General features: G+C 43.4%; 1 protein-coding gene across 3 annotated transcripts in view; it reads right to left on the reverse strand.

The window, feature by feature from the left end:
- RASGRF2 (Ras protein specific guanine nucleotide releasing factor 2) overlaps positions 1-20172 on the reverse strand; it is a 279197-nt gene that overhangs the window by 48932 nt on the left and 210093 nt on the right. For all 3 annotated transcript variants that reach the window (XM_078365267.1, XM_035291267.3, XM_008991883.5), the window contains one exon: positions 6672-6778. In XM_078365267.1, the coding sequence (XP_078221393.1) occupies positions 6672-6778 (107 nt within the window). The remainder of the gene's footprint in view (positions 1-6671; positions 6779-20172) is intronic.

Genomic DNA, 20172 nt, shown 5'->3' on the forward strand with positions numbered 1-20172 from the left:
TTTATTTGTTAATTGTGTTATGAAAGTATTAGGGAATATATATTTTAACAAAAGAGTGATAAGGATTCTGTGTGTGTGTGTGTGTGTGTGTGTGTGTGTGTGTGTAGAGGATAAAGTATATACAAAACCCTCTTATAATGGGAAAAGGGTGTATATACGTAAAATATAAGCAATGTTAAATGTAAAAGAACAAATTGGGGTAAGTGAATATCATTGGACAGATAAAGGATTTTATCCTGAATATATGTAACGCTCATAATGTCAAAAGGAACAATGCTAAAACTAATAGTACACAGGTAAGACTCAGGAAGAGAGGCAGAGACTTGGGGGACCCCTCAGGTGCTGGAAAAGTCCCAGACCTTGGGGTGGGTGGCAGTTATATGGGTACATACACAGGCAGAAAGACACTGAGCTACACACTGAAGTTTAGTGCCCTTTTATGCAGTATGTGATATTTCAATAAAAATGCCAAAAAGCATATCAACTGAAATGTGAACTCAAGTTATTCACTATTAGCTAAATACGTATCTCTTTCTTCACCATAAAATGAATGTAAGAGGACTGAAGCAAGTTAGAAACATAACAGCTGAGCTATTTTGATAGATTCTGTGAAACTGCTCTCCCAAGGCACCCTAGACTCCCTGCACCGTAAGTAACGATGGAAGCACCAAACGGCATTACTGCTTCGTGCCAGTCCCAGCAAAGCAGTCAGCAGTCTATCCTTTCCCACCTCCTGGCATGGAGTTCTGGGCAGGCACCAATGTCTTCCAGTACTTTTTAGTTACAAGAATGGTCTCATTTCAACAGTCAAAATGTCCAGTCCAGTATATTCAAAACCTCAGTCCAGCCTCTCTCCAGCCCTGGTGTGAGCTGCTTCCAGCCCGGTGGCCTGCACAGGAGGCCCTTTCTGCTCTCTCCACCACCTCCCCACTAGCTGGCTACTGCTTCTGATCCCACAGCTCAGGCCCAGGGGAAAGCAACAGTTTTGGTGTGATAGTGTAGAGGGAGCCCGGCCCTGGATCTCTCTAGATATGGCAGGTGGGAAGTGGCCAGCTTTTCCTGTGTGGGGCACTTTGGTGAGATTTTGAAGACCTCCCTATGGGACACTTAGGGCCAGCTCCCCTGACTCTGGCAATGTCTGTCCTCCTGTGAGTCACTTTCAACTGCCCCAGGCCCTGGGCTGCCAGTGGTCCTCCTCACCCAGCCTCGTCTACGCATCAGCCCTCCAGGCAGTCCACTTGGGCAGGATGCAGGACCATCCGGATCGGACTCCCCATGGATCCACCTGGTTCACTGAAACACATGTGAATGCATCTCACTCCTAGTACATCCACCACTCTTCCTTTTGCCCAGTGAGCACCTTTCAGGGGAGAGGCTACCTGGGTGGGTTCCTTGAAGCATTTCTCATGTGGCTCGAAGTGAAAAGGAAGCATCTCCCTGCCTTCCTCATAGTGGTAGAAGCTTACAGACAACTCTCTCTAGAAATCTCTTCTGCCTCAATTCTCTCTCTCCTTGATCTCTTCTGCCTCAATTCCCACAGGTGGGCGATCACAATTGCTAGCAGGATTGATTTCACGAGTTCCTAGCTGGTCTTGTGTAGGTGACCTAGCCACTCAAGGCCACACAGGCTGTTGCTACCTATTTTACCTGCCCGTGTGACTTTGGTCCTCTGCCTGAAAGTCAGAAACAATCAGAAGAATTTGATTTAATAGCCGGCCACACATGTAATTTTGTTAAGTCCAGTGGCTATTATTGGGTCTTTTCCCAATGGCTGGAAGCCCCTTGAGGTTAAAGCCTGCATGGATCTTATTCACTCCCACACCTACCCCAATGTCTGGAACATTCTGGTGCCCAATTCTTATTAGTGAATGAATCAAGGAGGTGAGAAAACAGAAAAGGGAGTAGCAGTATTCCTCTGCAAACTCCTTTGGGGAGGAGATTTTTATGTAGGTAAGTCATTTTTGTCTGATCTCATGTTCTAAAAACATTCCCCTAAGCCTACAATTAAGAAAATATGTGACTGTTTCATTCTCAGCCACTTGTCACTCAAACGGTACCCAGAGCCTGATGGAGCCAGTGGTAACCTGCAGACACAGCTGCAGCTCTTTCACCAGTGTCACTCATGGTCTGAGAAATGCCTCGAATAACTGGACAGAACGTCTCTTCAGAACTGGTTGGTCAATAAGATAATTGAGGAAAACCAAAATTGCTATAGATCATACATGAAAGGCTTTGATAGAGACTTGTGCATAGATCTGAAATGTCTGTAGCCAGCCCCCATTCATCTGTCTGTGCACAAAGGACAAAAGCAATCATGGGAGCATTTGGTTAATAGCACTACAGGTCTGACACCTGCAGGGACCTGGGAATTGTGTAAATGATATGTAAGGCTTCCCAGCAGGAGATGCTCAAGAAGTGTGTAGACATCTAATGAAAACACTTCCTTTACTTAGACAGCCTGGATTTCTGATCGATTAGTGGTTCTAGTCTCTGTCTGGGCTGACTTTGGAAATATTAAAGGCCAGAAAACGACCTCCAGGAAAGAATGAGCAACAGAAACATTAAAATAGAAACTCAATTTCACAAGTGTTAACTGGGCATCTGCCATGTGGTCAGCACTGCAGAACTATGTGAAAGGAGATGCAAGGATGAATGAGACAAGCAAGGAGCTTACAGGCTGGTTGTGGGGCGATGAAAAGTGCATCTCTCCTGTCCGCAGCTGAAAGGAATTTCATTGCACACATCAATATCATGCTTTATGCTTAATTCAACATCACCTTTAACTTCACCACATCCTTGGGAGGGGTAAAGCAGAGATGGTTGTTCTCATTTTCAGAAGAGGAAACTAAGACCCGAAGAGGCAGAGAGACCAGCTTGGGGCCCCATAGGAGTGACAGTGGCAGAGCTGGAGAAAGAACACTGGTCCCCTGACCCTGGGCTGTTGCTCCCTCTGCTGATCTATACACAAGGCACATGGCAGAAACCCAGCTTGGGCCTGTGGCTTCACTTTCAACTGAAAAGGCAACTAATGACTGAGAATGTGTAACAAAATACAGGCCAGAAAGTATTCACATAGGAAGATTTTTAGAACCCTCTAAAAATGAGACATCATAATTATTAACTCCCAAAATATTAACTAAAGAAAAAACTAGAAGGCTCTAGAAGAAATGCTCTCCTAGCACCACATGGGGGTAGAGTTAGGAGGTGGTATCCCGGGGCACTCTTACTTCTCTGGAGAGCCAACCCCTACCCTTACCCCCATACTTCTGCAACTTTTTTATTTCTCCTGAATAAAGGTCAGGATAGTATCTGCCAATATTAGTTACCTTTGATAAAAAATGGTAAATAAATACATGATATCTAATTCTCTGCGGTAGCCTTGATTGTCTAGATTAGTTGTGAGTAAATCTACATCTTGGTTGAGTAGAGCTACAGCTTTTCTGTTTCTAGAAATCGAAGTGGCCTCTCTGGGTAGTTTACCATGTGAGAAAAAATGTAGTTGTTACCATGCTTGGCTGTAGTTTTGAGATGAGTTCAACTTCCTACTCATTTTTTAAAAGCTACTGATTCAAAATAATCAGGTTGCCACGATACTGCTATATTCTTCCTGAAATGGACTCAACTAGTAAAAAGTGAATCCGATAATTAAAAATCATCTTATCCAAGCGCTTCACTTTACGATGTGAAAACCAAAGACAACCAGGGTGAGGGTGGGCTGGCAGTCGGATTACAGCTTAGGTTTTCGGACCAGCGGTCCCAACTATAGCTAGATGCTGCCTTGGGAGAGTACAGACCTGCAGATAAACTTGGATGAAGATACCAAGATGGGCTGTTACTCTTTTTGAGGGGGTGTGGGGGGGACAGTTTTGCTCTTGTTGCCCAGGCTGGAGTGCCATGGCATGGTCTTTGCTCACCGCAACCTCCATCTCCTGAGTTTAAGCAATTCTCCTGCCTCAGCCCCCTGAGTAGCTGGGATTACAGGTGCCTGCCACCATGTTCAGCTACTTTTTATATTTTTAGTAGAGATGGGGTTTTCCCATGATGACCAGGCTGGTCTTAAACTCCTGACCTCAGGTGATCCGTCCGCCTCGGCCTCCCAAAATGCTGGGATTACAGGTGTGAGCCACTGCTTCCGGCCCTACTCTTTCTTTAAGCACCACACCAGTCAGCTTGCTTAGGCTCCACAAAGCCAGGGCCACCTTCATGTGTTCTGAATGAAATGGCTCAGGCTAGGCTCACAGTTGGTGACAGGAGGCACACAATGAGGCCCCAGGACCATGAACTGAGAGCAGCTCTGCCTATCTGAACCACTTACCAATCCATCACCAAGAGCCTGCCTTGACTTGCTCAGACTGCCCACTGTGGAGGACAAATGATGAGCAGGCAGCCTTAAGTGAATGAGTAAAAGGAAGAAAGGGAATCTGGACACTCAAGCCAGCAAAAAAGAAAAAAAATGCCCTGAAGTAATTCCCAATAAGTGGACATTTCACAGAAATGTCCTCCTGCACACAGTCATGTGCTCATACAGAGAGGATGAGGAAGGTGACAGTAGATGCACATGACAAGGTTCCACCAGGACATGGATAACCAACCGCAGTTCCTGAGGCCCACTCACATGCAGGGGAGGTAAGGAAAGACTTCGTGGGACGGCTTCCTTGGGTACATCAGTGAATGAAATAGCCAGGGTCTGTATTTTACACATGGTAAGGTCGGAAGAGAAGCCTGGACCCTTGAGCTGTTTATATCACTCACCTATGCCCCGAGGGAGAGTCTGAGGAGCTAGGATCCCTCTAACGGGAACTGGAGTGGATGTGCTGGCTCATGTATAAGCACAGCTGCAGTCACTCAGGTCACAAAGCATCTGAAATGCCTAAACAATTCAGCTGCCAAATCAGGTGGCAAACCTTACTGTAGAACTCTTTATTGTAAGCGAGGGCTTCCATACATGAATCTCTCCCCATCTAGGAATTTTCTTTACCAAAAATAAAAACACTCAGCATACTGTCATTTGCTTTGGGGTATTTTTGTAGCAACTGTAAAAATTATATGTGAATTGGGAGGGATTCCTATTTGAGATAATTAGAAAAAGAGGGCCCTAGCGATTGAAAAAAGGGAAGTCAGGTGGATAGGGAAGAAAGGCTGGAGGGCTTTGGGAAGAAGATTTGGAAGGGAGGAGGAAGCTGAGGCCAGGTGAGAGGACCAGCTCAGCCTTGTCTATGGAAGCTACTTTGCATCTTAGAAGCCACTTTGGGCCCCAGGAATTAAATGTCCAGATTCTTGAGTTAAAAAAATCAGAGAAGAATAAGATGGACCATCAGACAGTGGAAAAGTTGTAAATGCTAAAATTCATGATAGTGTTTTATCTGCAGTGAGGCAAAATGGATTTACCAGCAGCTCACTGAGACTACAGGGAAAAGAGACTGACATTTCTCATGTGCTAAGATGGTTCTTGGAATTTGATTAATATAGGATTTAAAAAATTTTTATATTTATTTAAGATGTGTCTAAGATGGAATTTTTACATTCTTTAGTATGTATCTTTCTTTAATTAATATTTAAGAATTTTTATGGGCTTACTTGTGGTGATGCTTAAATTCTACTTTTCCTAATTAGTAAATTCTCTTACCACAGGGATTTCAGGAGCCTGCCCTCATGATGACCCTATTTAATAGACTGTCATTACCAAGAACGACACAGCAGACACACGATGGCCTCTGAGAATACATGGGCAAAAACGGCAACTACTTTTGCACCAACCTAATAATAAAGATCTGGGAATACCTTCTCTTTTTCTGTTATAACACGTGAGTCTCATTAGTGGACTGACAATTTAATTATATTTCTTTTAATACATGCTTCACATGCTCTGCTCTGAGCCATTCAGGGCCCCATTCTCTCTCTCAAACGCTCCTTGCAGGGTGCCAGGCAGGTGTGTGTCCAGGAGGGACTGCCTGGCATGTGGCAGTGGGTAAGAAAAGCACTATGCATGCATCACACCAGGAGAACAAAGTGGCGCCTGATTTGTTTTGCAAAAAGGGAATAAATTCTACAAACTTGCACTGAAAACGCATAAACAGATCACAATTGGGTGTCCTGTCAGTGTAACACAATTTAAAAACAGCATTGGGAACCAATACATCAAAGGGCATGAGGCAAAATATCTCCAGAATCAGGCCCAGAAAGCACTCCCTGACCAGATCCCAGAGTGTTATTGACCTCCAGGGGACACCTGCTGTCTGCCCCTGGGGGCACTGTGGTGCTTGCCTCTAGTTGGGTGGGGGACAGGGGTGCCTACAGCTGGCAGCCTCTCAAGCAGAGCTCCACTTACAGAGAAGACCCTGTGAAAGGTGCTCCCAGGGTAGGTGGCACAGTACAGTGGCCTTTCTATGCTCAAGTGCCCATGGGCAAGGGCTGTTTCCTCAGAAGAGGCAGGGACAGGTGAGCCCCGTTTCACCGCGTCATGTCATTTGCAGATCTGAAACAGTGGATGTTGGCAAGACATGTGTGTCTGCTTTGATCTGTATGCCTAGCCTATTTCTTCCCTTCCTAAGTTCCAGTGTCAAGGTTTCAAACTTAACTCCAAAGAATCGGGAGGTGTCTTACATGTGTCACGACTTAAAAAGGTGATTTAAAAAAATCCCTGACAGTAATCAATGAGTGCCCTGACTTACCTGTGCGTGCTTTGAGACCCAGTGACGGAGGACATTCAGAACTCGATTGGTAGCCGTTCTCCGTATGATAAACTCTTTATCACATGTTCTCTCCGTGTTGTTAAAGCCTTTGGAGGAAAAGAAACACACATGGGTTGCAGTTAAAGCCACTCCCCAGGGACCCAGAAAAGGTCATATATTTTAGGACACTGGTTAACGAAACTCACAGATGACACTTCTTGGCAGAGAGGTGCGAGTGCTTCAGATGGCTATGAATTCTGCTCACTACTACACTCTCAGCAGTGAGGCCCCGTGCAGTTACAGGTGCAATTAAATGAACAATGCACACATATTTCTTAAAGGCCACTGATTAAAGCTAAAGCTGCTCTCCTGACACTTCCATTTATGTCTGTCTTGCTCTAGAGTACAAAGCCAAGAATGACTTTTTTTCTTTTTATTTTTTTACTGCCACCCTTTACACACAATCACGAAGGAATTTTAACCAACTATTTGAGTCGGCATTAATTTATACTTTGCCTCAAAGTAACTGCACAATCGATAACATTTTCAATATCTGTAGATGGACGAGCCCGTATCTTGGCTCATGGATGATTCAAATACTTTACTTTGCATCTCTATACTGAGAAGCAGTATAGCGTCACCACTAAGAATGTGTATTTAAAAAATATTACAAGAGTAGATTTTCACCACACACATACATGCAAACAGTGAATATGTGAGGTGATAGATTTGTTAGTTTGGTTTGATCATTCCATGACATAAACATATATCAAAGCATCACACTGTACTCCAAAAGAATATAATATCTACAATTATTATTTGTCAATTAAAAAGGAAAATTTTTTAAATCCCATGGATTCCACAACCTGACTGCCTGCTCTCAAATCACTGTTCTCCCTCCCTGGCAAGTTAGGTCGTTTCTCTGGTTTCTCACTTTCCTCAAGAGACAGTAATCATACCTACCTCATAGAGGTTCTGTGGGATTCAGACTTTTAATACATGTTAAACATTTGTAATGGCACCTAGCAGAGCAGTGAGACTGCAATAAATGTTAGCTATGATTACAATTCAATCTTGGTTCAGTGCCTTTGAGTCTTTTCTGTGCTGACTGATGTCTCTATCTTGGCTACCTTCTCATTATCAATAAGCCATTTTAATATTTTTCTACTGATATCCTGTTTTAAAAGATTCTGCCTTCCGGCCAGGCGTGGTGGCTCAAGCCTGTAATCCCAGCACTTTGGGAGGCCGAGGCGGGTGGATCACGAGGTCAAGAGATCGAGACCATCCTGGTCAACATGGTGAAACCCCGTCTCTACTAAAAATACAAAAAATTAGCTGGGCATGGTGGCATGTGCCTGTAATCCCAGCTACTCAGGAGGCTGAGGCAGGAGAATTGCCTGAACCCAGGAGGTGGAGGTTGCGGTGAGCCGAGATCATGCCATTGCACTCCAGCCTGGGTAGCAGGAGCGAAACTCCGTCTCAAAAAAAAAAAAGATTCTGCCTTCCAATCACAATGAAATCAAATTTCCTTTAAACATCCATTAAAGCCTTATATAACTTCAGTGGCAAACTTCTTGAAAGAGGTTGTCTATACTCACTGATTTCGTTTTCTCTCTTCTTATTCTCTTACATCCTACTCCAAGCTTTTCATCCCATCTCAGCAACAAATCAGCTCCCATCTAAAGTCATATCAATAACCTTCATGTTCCTACATCCAGGGGACAGCCTATAATCTCTCCATAGGAAATCTCATCTAGGCCTACCACTTAAATGATTATCTACAAGCAAATTAGTCATATATTTCTATCTCCAGATCTCTTCTCTGACTTCCAGATCCATATACACAATATCCAACTGTCTCTTTCTATTTTCCTGTTATATGTTTCAAACACACCTCAAACTTGATTTAAAAAACCCGTGACCTTTATACCAAACTTTGTCTTCTTCTGGTGTTTCCTACCTCAGTAAAGAAATACTACCCTCCCTCCAGTAACGTAAGCCTGAAACTTTAGAATTATTCCTGTCCTATCTTTCTGCTGTTTCCTAATAATTTTATCTGCTACATAAATCTCAAATCTGTCCCATGTCTTCCCATCTACAAAGTCAAAATGGGGGCTGAGCTACCAGCAACTCTGTCTACTGTAACAGCCTCCTAACTGGTCTCTACTCTCACTCTTGCCTCCTCAAATTTGTTTTCCTCACTGAAATAAAAAAGATCTTTTAGGATCTTAGAAGGAAAATTAGGATGTGTTGTTCTGGCATTTAAAGCTCTTTAGGGGACTCCTGGGATAAATACAAAACTCCTTAACGTTAACCACAAGGTCTTTGGTGATTTAGGCCTAGCTCCTCTCAGCCTTTTCTGAAACCATATTTTTCTATTCTTCTTCCATGTCACCACACTTCTTTTTTCATTCATCCTCACCCCAGGGCCTTTGCACATACTGCTCCGTTATCTGGAATAATCATCACTCCTCTTTTAACTTAGTGAAAGCCACTCTTGTTTCCAATTTCACTTCTTCAAATGAGCACTTTTCAGCCTGAATTGGGCAAAGCCCCTGTTACATATCTCACAGCAACACACACATCTACTTTAATGTACTTAGTACATTTGCAATTTTATACTTATTGATGTGATTATCTGATTAATATTTGTGTCCTCCATGAAGGCAGGGATCTAGTGTGATCTTGCTGGGCACGAGCACCTGTGTGGCACATAGCAGATGCTGTACACAAAATATATTTGCAGAAAATGAAAGCCTAGATAGTAGGAACTAAGTTTTATTGAATGATCTATGACTATAAGGATAATTGAGTGAATGACTGAAAGAATAATTCTAGGAGCTTATGAGTGAGTTAAGAGGGAAAAAAATCTAAAAGTTTTTGAAGGCCAGAGGCCCCTTCTCCTTACTCCTCTTTAAATGTAGACAGCATCTTCCACCCACCAGTAGACATTTTAATTCTGTCAGGATGGTGATGATGTGTTCTTGGCAGAGGAAGTATCTTGGGAAAAAAATCTTTTGTTATTAAAACCATAGAAATTCTATCGCTTCTCAGCCTTTTGGCAAAGATCAAGTGTAACAACGTAGAACGTCTGAGTAAAATATAACAAATATCCTTCTAAATGCATAGCTGAGCTTTCAAGAAAGTAAGGAATTTTCCATGGTCAAATACATAGAGGGATGTGAAAAGCAGAACCAAGTCTCTGAACTGGCACTGGCTCTCCTGAGGGGAGGGGCGGTGGTCAGTATCATGGTGTTTGGATCATAACATCTACATGGTTCAAGAGAAGAAGTCCAGGGCCTTCATGAAGTGGGGATGGGGAGATGGGAACTGAGACTCCCACATAAACCTGGAACTCTCAAAGGATCATTGCTCTGTAAAAGAGTGTAACAGGGAAAAAATTCTCCCACCTACAAAAGGAGACTACTAAGAAACTTGTCTGCCTCTGCCTCAGTGGGGTGGTAGGAGAGGGTAGAAATGTCCTCCTCGAGAACAGATCACCGCAGCCCACCTCCTGCAGGCTGGAGGCATAGGTTGAACCACTATTGTGTGGTCTACCCATCTAAGGAGAAGTTAAAATAAAAAGTGGCCTAGGCCAGTGATAACCCTGAGGACCCCAACAAAAGCATGTGAAAAACCTCTGTAGAGGAACACACACCTCAGCCTGCACTGGATCACCATGGAAAAAGCCCCTGAAGAATAGCTCACAATCCAAAATTACAAAACACACACACTGTCCACATAAGCAAGGATCAATAGGCACAGGAATCAGGAAGCTGATGCTCCCCACTCCACCCCTCCATCACCACCACCAAGATTTTCAGATATAAGAACTATTAGCTGGCTCTAATTTAAACATATGGTATGTATTCCACATGTGCTATATTAATACAATAGATTCTCCTGGACTACGGAGAATTGGGTTGTGCTGCGCATGTGAAAGATGTCTAAAGTCCCCAAAACGTTTGTTATTTGCTTTTCCAGAAAGTGGCACAAGGACTTCTTGGCGATGGATCTATGATTTTAGGACAGCATGGCTTCCACATGGTTACTGCCATCAATTAGCAGCGTGGACCATATTTAAATTTAAAAATAAACATTGTCCAAGCAGCTCTCCATTTAGGTGGTGGCTTATAAGCAGAAACTCTGGTAAGTTGTAGAAAATTGTTTGCATAGCTTTAAAGACCATGAAAAGTGGTGAGCTGGGCACTCTGATTAGAAGCATGTTGGCATGGACCTCGATGTCTATGTAAGCAAGAACACATGATCAGCTTCACACATGACGGCACAGTTGAAACAATCACAGCTAATGAGTATACAGCAGCACCTTTTACAAAATTTGATTTATCAAACTGCTAGAGGCATGTCTCTTGGAGAGATGACATCTGGTTTGGGGCATTGTCCCAAAGGACAATTTGGGAGAAATTAGGAATTAAGAATTGGGAATTGGAGAGAGGACTCAAGACGGCGCTGTGAGAACAACCCAGGATTGGAGCTCTCCTTGTGTCCGCGGAGTGGGACATGGATGAATCTGGAGAACGTCATCCTCAGCAAACTGACACAAGAACAGAAAATGAAACAGCGCATATTCTCACTCATAGGTGGGTGATGAAAAATGAGAACACATGGACACAGAAAGGGGAGTACTAAACACTGGGGTCTATTGGGGGGAAAAGGGGAGGGCCAGTGGGAGGGGGAGGTGGGGAGGGATAGCCTGGGGAGAAATGCCAAATGTGGGTGAAGGGGAGAAGAAAAGCAAAGCACACTGCCATGTGTGTACCTACGCAACTATCTTGCATGCTCTGCTCATGTACCCCAAAACCTAAAATCCAATAAAAAATTAAAAAAAAAAAAAAAAAAAAAGAATTGGGAATTAAGAATGCCATCTCAGTGATCCATCATTTTTCATTTCATACAAATGGGACACAATCTGTCCAACAGCATCAATGTTGTCAATGTGCTTTGTTTTGCCCAGTAGATATTTTTCTAAAGAACTGTAGGCAAGATAAAATCATGCAAGTGGTTTGTATACTACTGTGCACATGTATTACAATTGTATTTCTACTCTTTGGTTGCTGTTATGAAAAGATCATTAAGATTTATTGCTGCTTTGTGCCAGGTGCTTTGCTAGGAGCTTTACAAGTGGTCTATAACTTAACGCTCACAACCAAGGACAATAATAACAATTGCCATTCATCATATGCCCACCAAGTGCTAAGTATAGTACCATAAATAATGCAGCTTCTTCAACATAAGAGCAACTACATAGGTTAAACGTTGTTATCCCAATTTGCAAGCAAAGAAACAGAAAACCAAAGAGGCTAAGAAACTTGGCAAAGGTCACAGAACTAAGAAGTGTGAGAACCAGGTTTTGAGCCCAGGTTTGTCCATTTCTAAAGCTAGAGTACGCTTAATTACACCCCAGTGCCAGGATCCAAAGCGTAAGCCTGAGTTTCTCTTGCAAGTTGATAAACCAACACTTAAAGATGCTATTTGGATATTAGGGGAAAGAAAATGCTTTCCTTTTAATTCTATCTCTCCTCTAAATTTTGAAGTGTGACAGCATGACACCATTATTAAATATACAAATAAGTCTCATACTGTCATGGATTTTAAGTCAAAATCTTTATTTATCTAATGGGAACTTAGATTTCCTCAAAATGTGCTCTTTTCCCAAATTCATCACATTTCTTATGTGACAATTATATGGAGCAGCGCTTTTCTTCGAGTGGGTTGCAATAAGAAAGTTTGAAAGTGACCGATACAGACAATCCGATTAGTAGCACTATGTTTACACAATTTGCACTGATTTCCCCAAAATCCTGGGTAACCATGTTTGTGCTTTGCTATGAAACATGCCAAGGGAAGAGCAGGAGATGCTTCTCCTCATGATCCCTGCTTTGCTCTGTCACCAAACACTCTTCTTCTCTCCCTGATTCTCCAGCCTCTCCACCTCTGCTCATTCCGTGGCTCCTCATTCCAGGATTGGCCTCATTCAGTTAACACCCTCTTGGGCACACGCCCTCTCTCGTGGTTTTTCCATGCCTTCCAACCTGACACCTCCAGTTCCAACTGTACCCCAAACCCCTCATTTCAAACTTCCTATTAGACATGTCCATATTAGTGACACATTCTTCTCTCCTAAGAAACATATCTAAAAACCGCGTATATGCTCCCCAATCTAACTTTGCCGCTGATTCCATGGCATAGCCATGGTTTCAACCTCTCAGGTGGGTAACCTTACTCTTCTCTGTCTCTTCCTGTTTCTTCTCCTTCAGTCAATAAACTCTGTGAACTTCTGGCAGCACCTGCTGGCTTTATCCCTTCTTTTCCATTCTCCGGCCGCCATGCTGCGTGCTGCACATACGGGTTGCAGCTATTGTCTCTGAGATATTCTTCCTTTCTTCATTCTCTCTGTTCTTATATCCTCCTTCTATCCATAATCCAATTATTCAATCAGTATCTATAAAGCACTTCCTACTATGTCCAGATACTGTGTATGTGCTGAGTGAACAAAGAGAGATGCTCCCTGCTCTCATGAAGTTCGCTCCTTAGAGTGGGAGGAGATGGTCTTCAAACAGGTAAGACACCAAATTTACAAAACTCAAAACTCTGAATGTAAGTAAGGTGCCTATCTCTCCCAGAATAATCTTCCCAAATGCCCTTTTAACTTGTTACTCCACCAGCTCAAGTACTTCCCATGTCCGCCTATTGCCCACTGAACTAACCTAGAACACTTTCCTAGACATGAAGAGGTTCAGTAACTTGTTCAAGGTTACACATCTAATAAACTGAAAATAATTGGTCAATGCAGACAAGTGGATTTTCATATACATAGATCATGGTAACAGTATTCACTGAGTCTATGAATTGACATACCGTTTCTTGAGAGGTAATTTGGGATAATAGTTATGATTATGGAAGCTCAACTTTAGTCTGGATAGGGCAGGACATTTGGTATAGTTATCTACTGTCATATTCAACTGCTTTTAAACTACTTCCATATTAATTTCTTTATTTATTTGAGACAGAGTCTTGCTCTGTTGCCCAGGCTGGAGTGCAATGGCACCATTTTGGCTCACAACAACCTCCACCTCCTGGCTTCAAGCAATTCTCCTGCCTCAGCCTCCCAAGCAGCTGGCATTATAGACACCCACCATCACACCCGCCTAATTTTTAGTATTTTTAGTAGAGACGGGCTTTTACCATGTTGGCCAGGCTGGTCAAGAACTCCTGACCTCAGGTGATCCACCTGCCTAGGTCTCCCAAAATGCTGGGATTACACGTGTGAGTCACCACGCCCAGCCTAATTGCTTCCATCTTAATGGAGTATCAGTTGGCAATCTTTTGTTTTCAAGGTACAGAAAATCCAACTCAAACTGGCTTGGAGTAAAAAGGGAATTGCTATTTCACATATCTGGAGACAGTGACAGTTCTAGATTCAGATCTCATTTGATTCAGAAGCACATGATGTCATTTCTGTCTCACTGCCAAACAGAAAAGATGGGGGAGGCCATCTAGTCTTATAATCTCACTACACATCATTCAGAGGATGAGAGGGCATTATTTCTGGAAACTTCCAGTGACGCCAGAGGATGTTTCTATCCTAGGGCCCCCAACGAAATCCTTGCATTTTGCTGACATGAACTGCATCACAGGCGTTCTACAAATGCATCATTTGACAATGGTAGGGATAAGGGATGGTAAGTTCCCACTCAAAGCACATGGCCAGAATGTGAAGGGGTAGTTTCTTAAAGGTGTTATTGGCAAGATGCTAATGAGGCAATGAACAAATGCACCAGAGTGGATGTTTATCTGTTTTAACCTTTCTGTAGGTATGTTCTTATCCTTCAGTTTTTACATTCACCTCCTTACTCAGGTTAACCTAAGATTTTCTCTAACTGCAATGAACTGTAACCACTAAAAAAAATACACATCCTTATAGACTGAGGGAAAAAGGCTCAGCAGATCTATCATTATTTGTGATAAAAAATACATGAAGAATGGTAAAATCAGTATCTTTGCTTTCATCTTTCAAGGAAATTAGTAACTAAAACTGTCAACTAAATTGTTCTCATAGATTTTTTAAACAACATGTGTTGTTCAGATTCATAAAGGAATGATTACATATTGAATTTAAAGTGAAACTTATCAAGAACCTTTGAGAACCTATTATTTATCTTAATTTCCATCATTCCATAAAAACATATTCCTTGTTTTTACAGATGAGGAAACTGAGCCTCAGAGAAGTCCAACATCCACCTAAGGTCACAGATGGTAAAGGAGCCAGGATTTATGACCAGATAAGTGCCTCTAAAATGCAGGCTCCTCCCACTGACACATGCAGCCTGGCCTGCCTGTGGACTCATGAGGAGCAGCACATTGTTCCCGTTGATTTTGTGTAATTTTCAGCCCTTCCATGGCTGCCTTCATCAGCTTTTATGCTGGTATAGAAATGCAACAAGAACATACTGCCAGGATAAAGGGGGGACGTGACTTCTGCCAAACAACAATGGGGCCAGAGGTCAGTGAGAGGTGAAGCCATAGGGTGAGCCAATTTAAAAGACTTCCAGAAATTGTCTGGGCAAGAGGGAAAGGGACAGGTTAGAAACAGAAAGGTGACAACAGGTTTGTGGGAGACAATAACTGGGACCAGTTGGAAAATTAAAATAGAGTGCTCTAAAAATTCAAGAAATATAATACTCCAGGTCAGAGTTTCTTGACAGCAAAATCAATATTACTCAGAAAGGCCTCTGAAAATACAATGAATGCTCTGGAAATGGTTAGTATGCAGAACACACACACACGGAACACGCTTTGAATTTCCTGATCATTTTCTTTTCTGCTCAACTTTATAACCAAAAGTAGAGGGAGGGAGGGAGGTTGTGTGTGCTTTACTTTGAATTCCTCGATGGGGCGTTAGTTACCTCCTGTGGATAAGATGTGGTACTTGAGCCTGATGTGAAACTATAGTCCCCCCCTTGGCATTAGGCAAACTTTCCCCACAAACCAAAATAATAATTTTTAAAACCCTTCTATATTTCTTTCCACAAAATCCTACATACGCATCTAGAAATGCTTTTCCATGGGAAAGGGGTCTGGGAGTGAGTGGTAGCTTCTTATCAGGGAGGGTGTGTTTTTTTTTGGGTGGGGGAGAGGATGTGTTTAAAGCGTGTTCAGTTGTGAATGAGCATGTGCCTTTGTATGCAAGGAGTGGGGGGTGGCACCGAATTAGTGGAGATGTTCTGGAGAAGCTAAATTAGAGAATTTTAGGAAGACAAAAATGGACCATTTTCATCTCCTCAATTTTTAATATATAATAATTTATACAAAAGGTTTTAATGTCTAAACACAGTAGGTTTTACCATTACAACATGAATGGTAGGAAGGGTGGGAAGAAGGGCAGAAACCACGAAGCACAAAGCTAGCCCAGCTTGGTCAGACAAAATGTTTACTGAGCACTTTTGCACCAATCAATGGGTAGGAGTTTTCTTTTGTGAACAAAAAAAAATAATTGGCTGCTCATTGGAACCTATGTTCTACTGGGAAGAGGCAGACATAATAAATAATAAATCATGCAAATAATATCTAAAAGCAAATAAATAAGGTAAATTCCAATATGGAACAGAAAAAAGGTGACTAGGCCCATGTGAGAGAAAGGGCACATTAGCTAGTTCAGGCTGGGGAAGGGCTTTCTAAGGAGGAGACACAGGAGTTGGGACATGAATGAAGAGGAGAGAGTCACGTGGAGATCTGGAGGAAGAGTGTTTCAAGCAGAAGGAGCAGTGATCGAAAAGGTTGGCACAGCTCTGCTTGTTGGAGGGATGGGAAGCAGCCCAGTGTGGCTGCAGCCCAGGAATTATGGGGACAGGAAAGGGAGGTAAAGTCAGAGAGTAGGCAAAATCACTGAGCTTCTTTTAAGCCAATTTAAATAGGTGAATTTTATTCTCTGGTACTGGGAAACCACCAGAGGGCTTTGCCTAAGGGAATCAGATTGTCTGATGTACACTTTGTTAAGGTTACTCTGGCTGACATGTGTAATGTGGACTGGAGGGGATGAGGAGAGCCCAAGAGTGAGGTAGTAATGCAGGTGATGGCCATGGTGCAGGTGATACAGGTGATACAGACAATGTAGGTAGTGTGGGTGATGCAGGTGGTGTAGGTGATACAGATGATGTAGGTGGTGTGGGTGATGCAGGTGATGGACACGGTGCAGTTAATGCAGGTGATACAGATGATGCAGGTGGTGTGGGTGGTGCAGGTGGTTCAGGTTTACACAAAGGCTGTGGCAGCAGATGGTAAGAATCATTGGAGATGGAGGGGCTAAGATGTGCTGATCAATTAGATCTGAAAGTCTGTACTGAATTGAATAGTATTCTCCCCAAATCCATGTCCATGCAGAACCTGTGAAGGTTACTTTAGTTGGAAATAGGGTCTTTGCAGATGTGGAACTGCATAATAATGAGTCCTAAATCCAATGACTGGTGTCATTATAAGAGGGAAATCTGGGCACAGACACATTGAGAGGGAAGAAGGCCATGTGACACAGAAGCAGATATTGGGAGTCATGATGCCACCAGCTGGGGAACAGCAAGGATTGCCAGCAAACACCAGAAGCTAGGAGGAGGCAAGGCAGGATTCTCCCTCAGAGCCTCCAGCAAGTATGGCCCTGATGACATCTGGATTTTGGACTTCTGGCCTCCAGAACAGTGAGAGAATAAATCGTTGTTGTTTTTAGCCACCCAGATTGAGGTAGTCTGTTATGGAAGCCCTGAACAACGAATTCAAGGTTTGAGGGAAAGAAGAATCAGGAATGGCTCCACTGTTTGGGGCCTGTGCAGCTGGGTAAATGATGATGCCACTTCCAGAGATGGGCAAGGGCAGGTTTGAGGGAGAAAATCAAGAGTTTGACATAGTAAATGTGAGATGCCTCTGGACATCTAAGTGGTAATACTAATGATCACACTAGAAATGCAAATTGAGAGTATCAGCATTTAAATAGTACTTAAAAATCAGAAGTCTGGATGGGCTCACTTAGGAACAGAGTACAGATGAGAAAAAGGCCAGATGAAGCCCTGTGGCCCACAGCCAGGAGACATTTGGTCAAAGAACCAGCAGGGCAGACCAAAAGAAGGAGGAGAGCAAGGGGAAAGGAAACCCAGGCACACTGGTCTCACAGAACCCAAGAAGACAAGAGATGTTTCAACAAGGAGGAAGTGATTGCTGTGTCAAATGCCACTGAGAGGTTGAGTAAGACAAGGGGACTGGATCTGACTTTGACTCTGGCAAGCTATTGATTGTCAGTGACCTGGGCCAGTCATTCCAAGAGTGGTGGAGTAAAAGTCCAAACTGAGGGGAAAAAGAAGGTGATGAAGTGGAGACATGAAGTATGATCCATTTTTCAACACATTGTGCTTTGAAGCAGAGGAAGGGAGCTGTAGCTGGTGAAATGGGTGATATTAAGACACTGCTGCCGGGCACAGTGGCTCATATCTGTAATCCCAGAACTTTGGGAGGCCAAGGCGGGTGGATCCCTGAGGTCAGGGGTTCGAGACCAGCCCGACCAATATGGTGAAAACCTGTCTCTACTAAAAATACAAAAATTACCCAGGCATGGTGTGCACCTGTAGTCCCAGCTACTCAGAGGCTGAAACAGGAAAATCGCTTGAACCCAGGAGGTGGAGGCTGCAGCGAGCCAAGACTGAGCCACTGCACTCCAGCCTGGGCAACAGAGCAAGACTCTTTCTCCAAAAAAAAAGAAAAAAGAAAGACACTGGCATGCTATAGGAATGGCTGAGTAAAAGGGAAATTGATGTCAAGAGAGAAAAGAGTAACTTCAGGAGACAGTTCTTATGGAGGTGAAAAGAGATGAGATGGGGCGAGTGGAAGGTTTGACCCAAGAGGAGTGTGGGGATGAGTACTCCACAGCCACTGGGAGAAGGCGGTGGCTGAGACCAACTGTATGTGCTGGTGAAATCAGTGGACGGAAGAGGTCATCCTTGACTGGTCGTGTCTGCTTTTGCTGTGAAATATGACACCAGATCATCAGCCATGCCTGGAGGGGTATATGGAGATCTGAGAAAAGGAGAAGACGGTAAACGGTAAAAGTCAGTGTAGCAACATGACTTTACTAGGATTGGCTGGCAGTGCAGAATACCCATGTAAGATCTGAAGTCTTAATGTGAGTCCCAGCAGCACCACCCTAAGAGTCTCTCCAGAGGATGGCTCTGCTGTGTCTGAGTGCTGAGTCTGTCTGACTCTGTCAATGTTCAGTGATGCTCTTGGTTGCTCCATACTCCCCACCTTTGATCTTTCCAACAGAACTTGCCAGGGGAGGCATCTGCTTTTCCTCATGTGCCCTGGAGGCAGCCACAGAGAGGAGAGAGGCCCAGGGGCCAGAGTGACAGCTCCCTGCCTGCAGCTGCTCTTGGGGGCTTCCATTTTCAATTCTGTGCCCTGCATTGGAACTTACAGAAAGCCCAGTGAGGAGAATACTGCTATCATTGACTGTGCACTGATATGCGCAGTTAAATCCCTTGCAGTTAAGGATTTCACACAGATTCTAACCAGTTTGATGCATAATTCTACTCAAGTGGATTAGTTTAACAACAATAATTGATGAGTCCAAATTTTAAGACTCTCTCAGTTTTGCAATTTCTCGTTTGTGTCCCTAGTGGTGATGCTTTTCTGCCCTGCCCCTCAGCCGAGGCTGCTGTGGGGCAGAAACAACACCTACGTTTCGGTTGGCCTTGAGTCCCCAGGAATCACACAAAATAGGCCTTGGATAAATTGGCTACTGCATGTACGTATTACAGTGAGTTCTTCTAACTGCTTAAGTAGGAATTTCTGCTGGGAAGACCAGTCTTGGACAGCCCAGGGCCTTTATGCTGACAGTCTTGCATCCATCACTCTATCCACGGAGAGCAATGTAACATAACTCCCAATGGTGCTAACAGATCAATGCAGTAATGCTTTAATTCTATACTGCCAGGATCATCCAACTCTTCACTCTGTGAAGACCTGGCCACCTATGGCCTAAAGACTGAAGTCATCTCATGAGAGGGATCAGGAGACACCTAATTTCCCTTCCTTCAAAACCTCCCTACAATTTTGTCCTCATTGTTTTTCTTTACCCTTTGGGAGAGCTAAAAGATGTGATGGGAAGAACATCTCAGAAGGTACTAGGAATTCTTTAACTGGCTTAGCTCAATGAGTGGCCTTAGAAAAGTCCCATCACCTATTGGGTTCTCAGTGTCCTCTTTGGTCACACAAGGAACTTATCTGGATGCTTCTAAGGTCCCTTCCTTAGTTTCTCCTTGGATGAAGCTCAGTTTACCCACTATGCATCTGACACCATCCTTTCCCTGATCTCAATTATCAGCTCCTCATCCCTCCCCTTCAGTATCCATAAATCCTTCCCATCTGCTTACAGAGGCCTTTCCTCAACACCACATGTGACAGTAGAGACTCTGTCTTTCTTGCTATTCTTAGGTATCCTCAG

This window comes from Callithrix jacchus, chromosome 2 (assembly GCF_049354715.1).
Source record: "Callithrix jacchus isolate 240 chromosome 2, calJac240_pri, whole genome shotgun sequence".
In the NCBI taxonomy this organism is placed as follows: domain Eukaryota; kingdom Metazoa; phylum Chordata; class Mammalia; order Primates; family Cebidae; genus Callithrix; species Callithrix jacchus.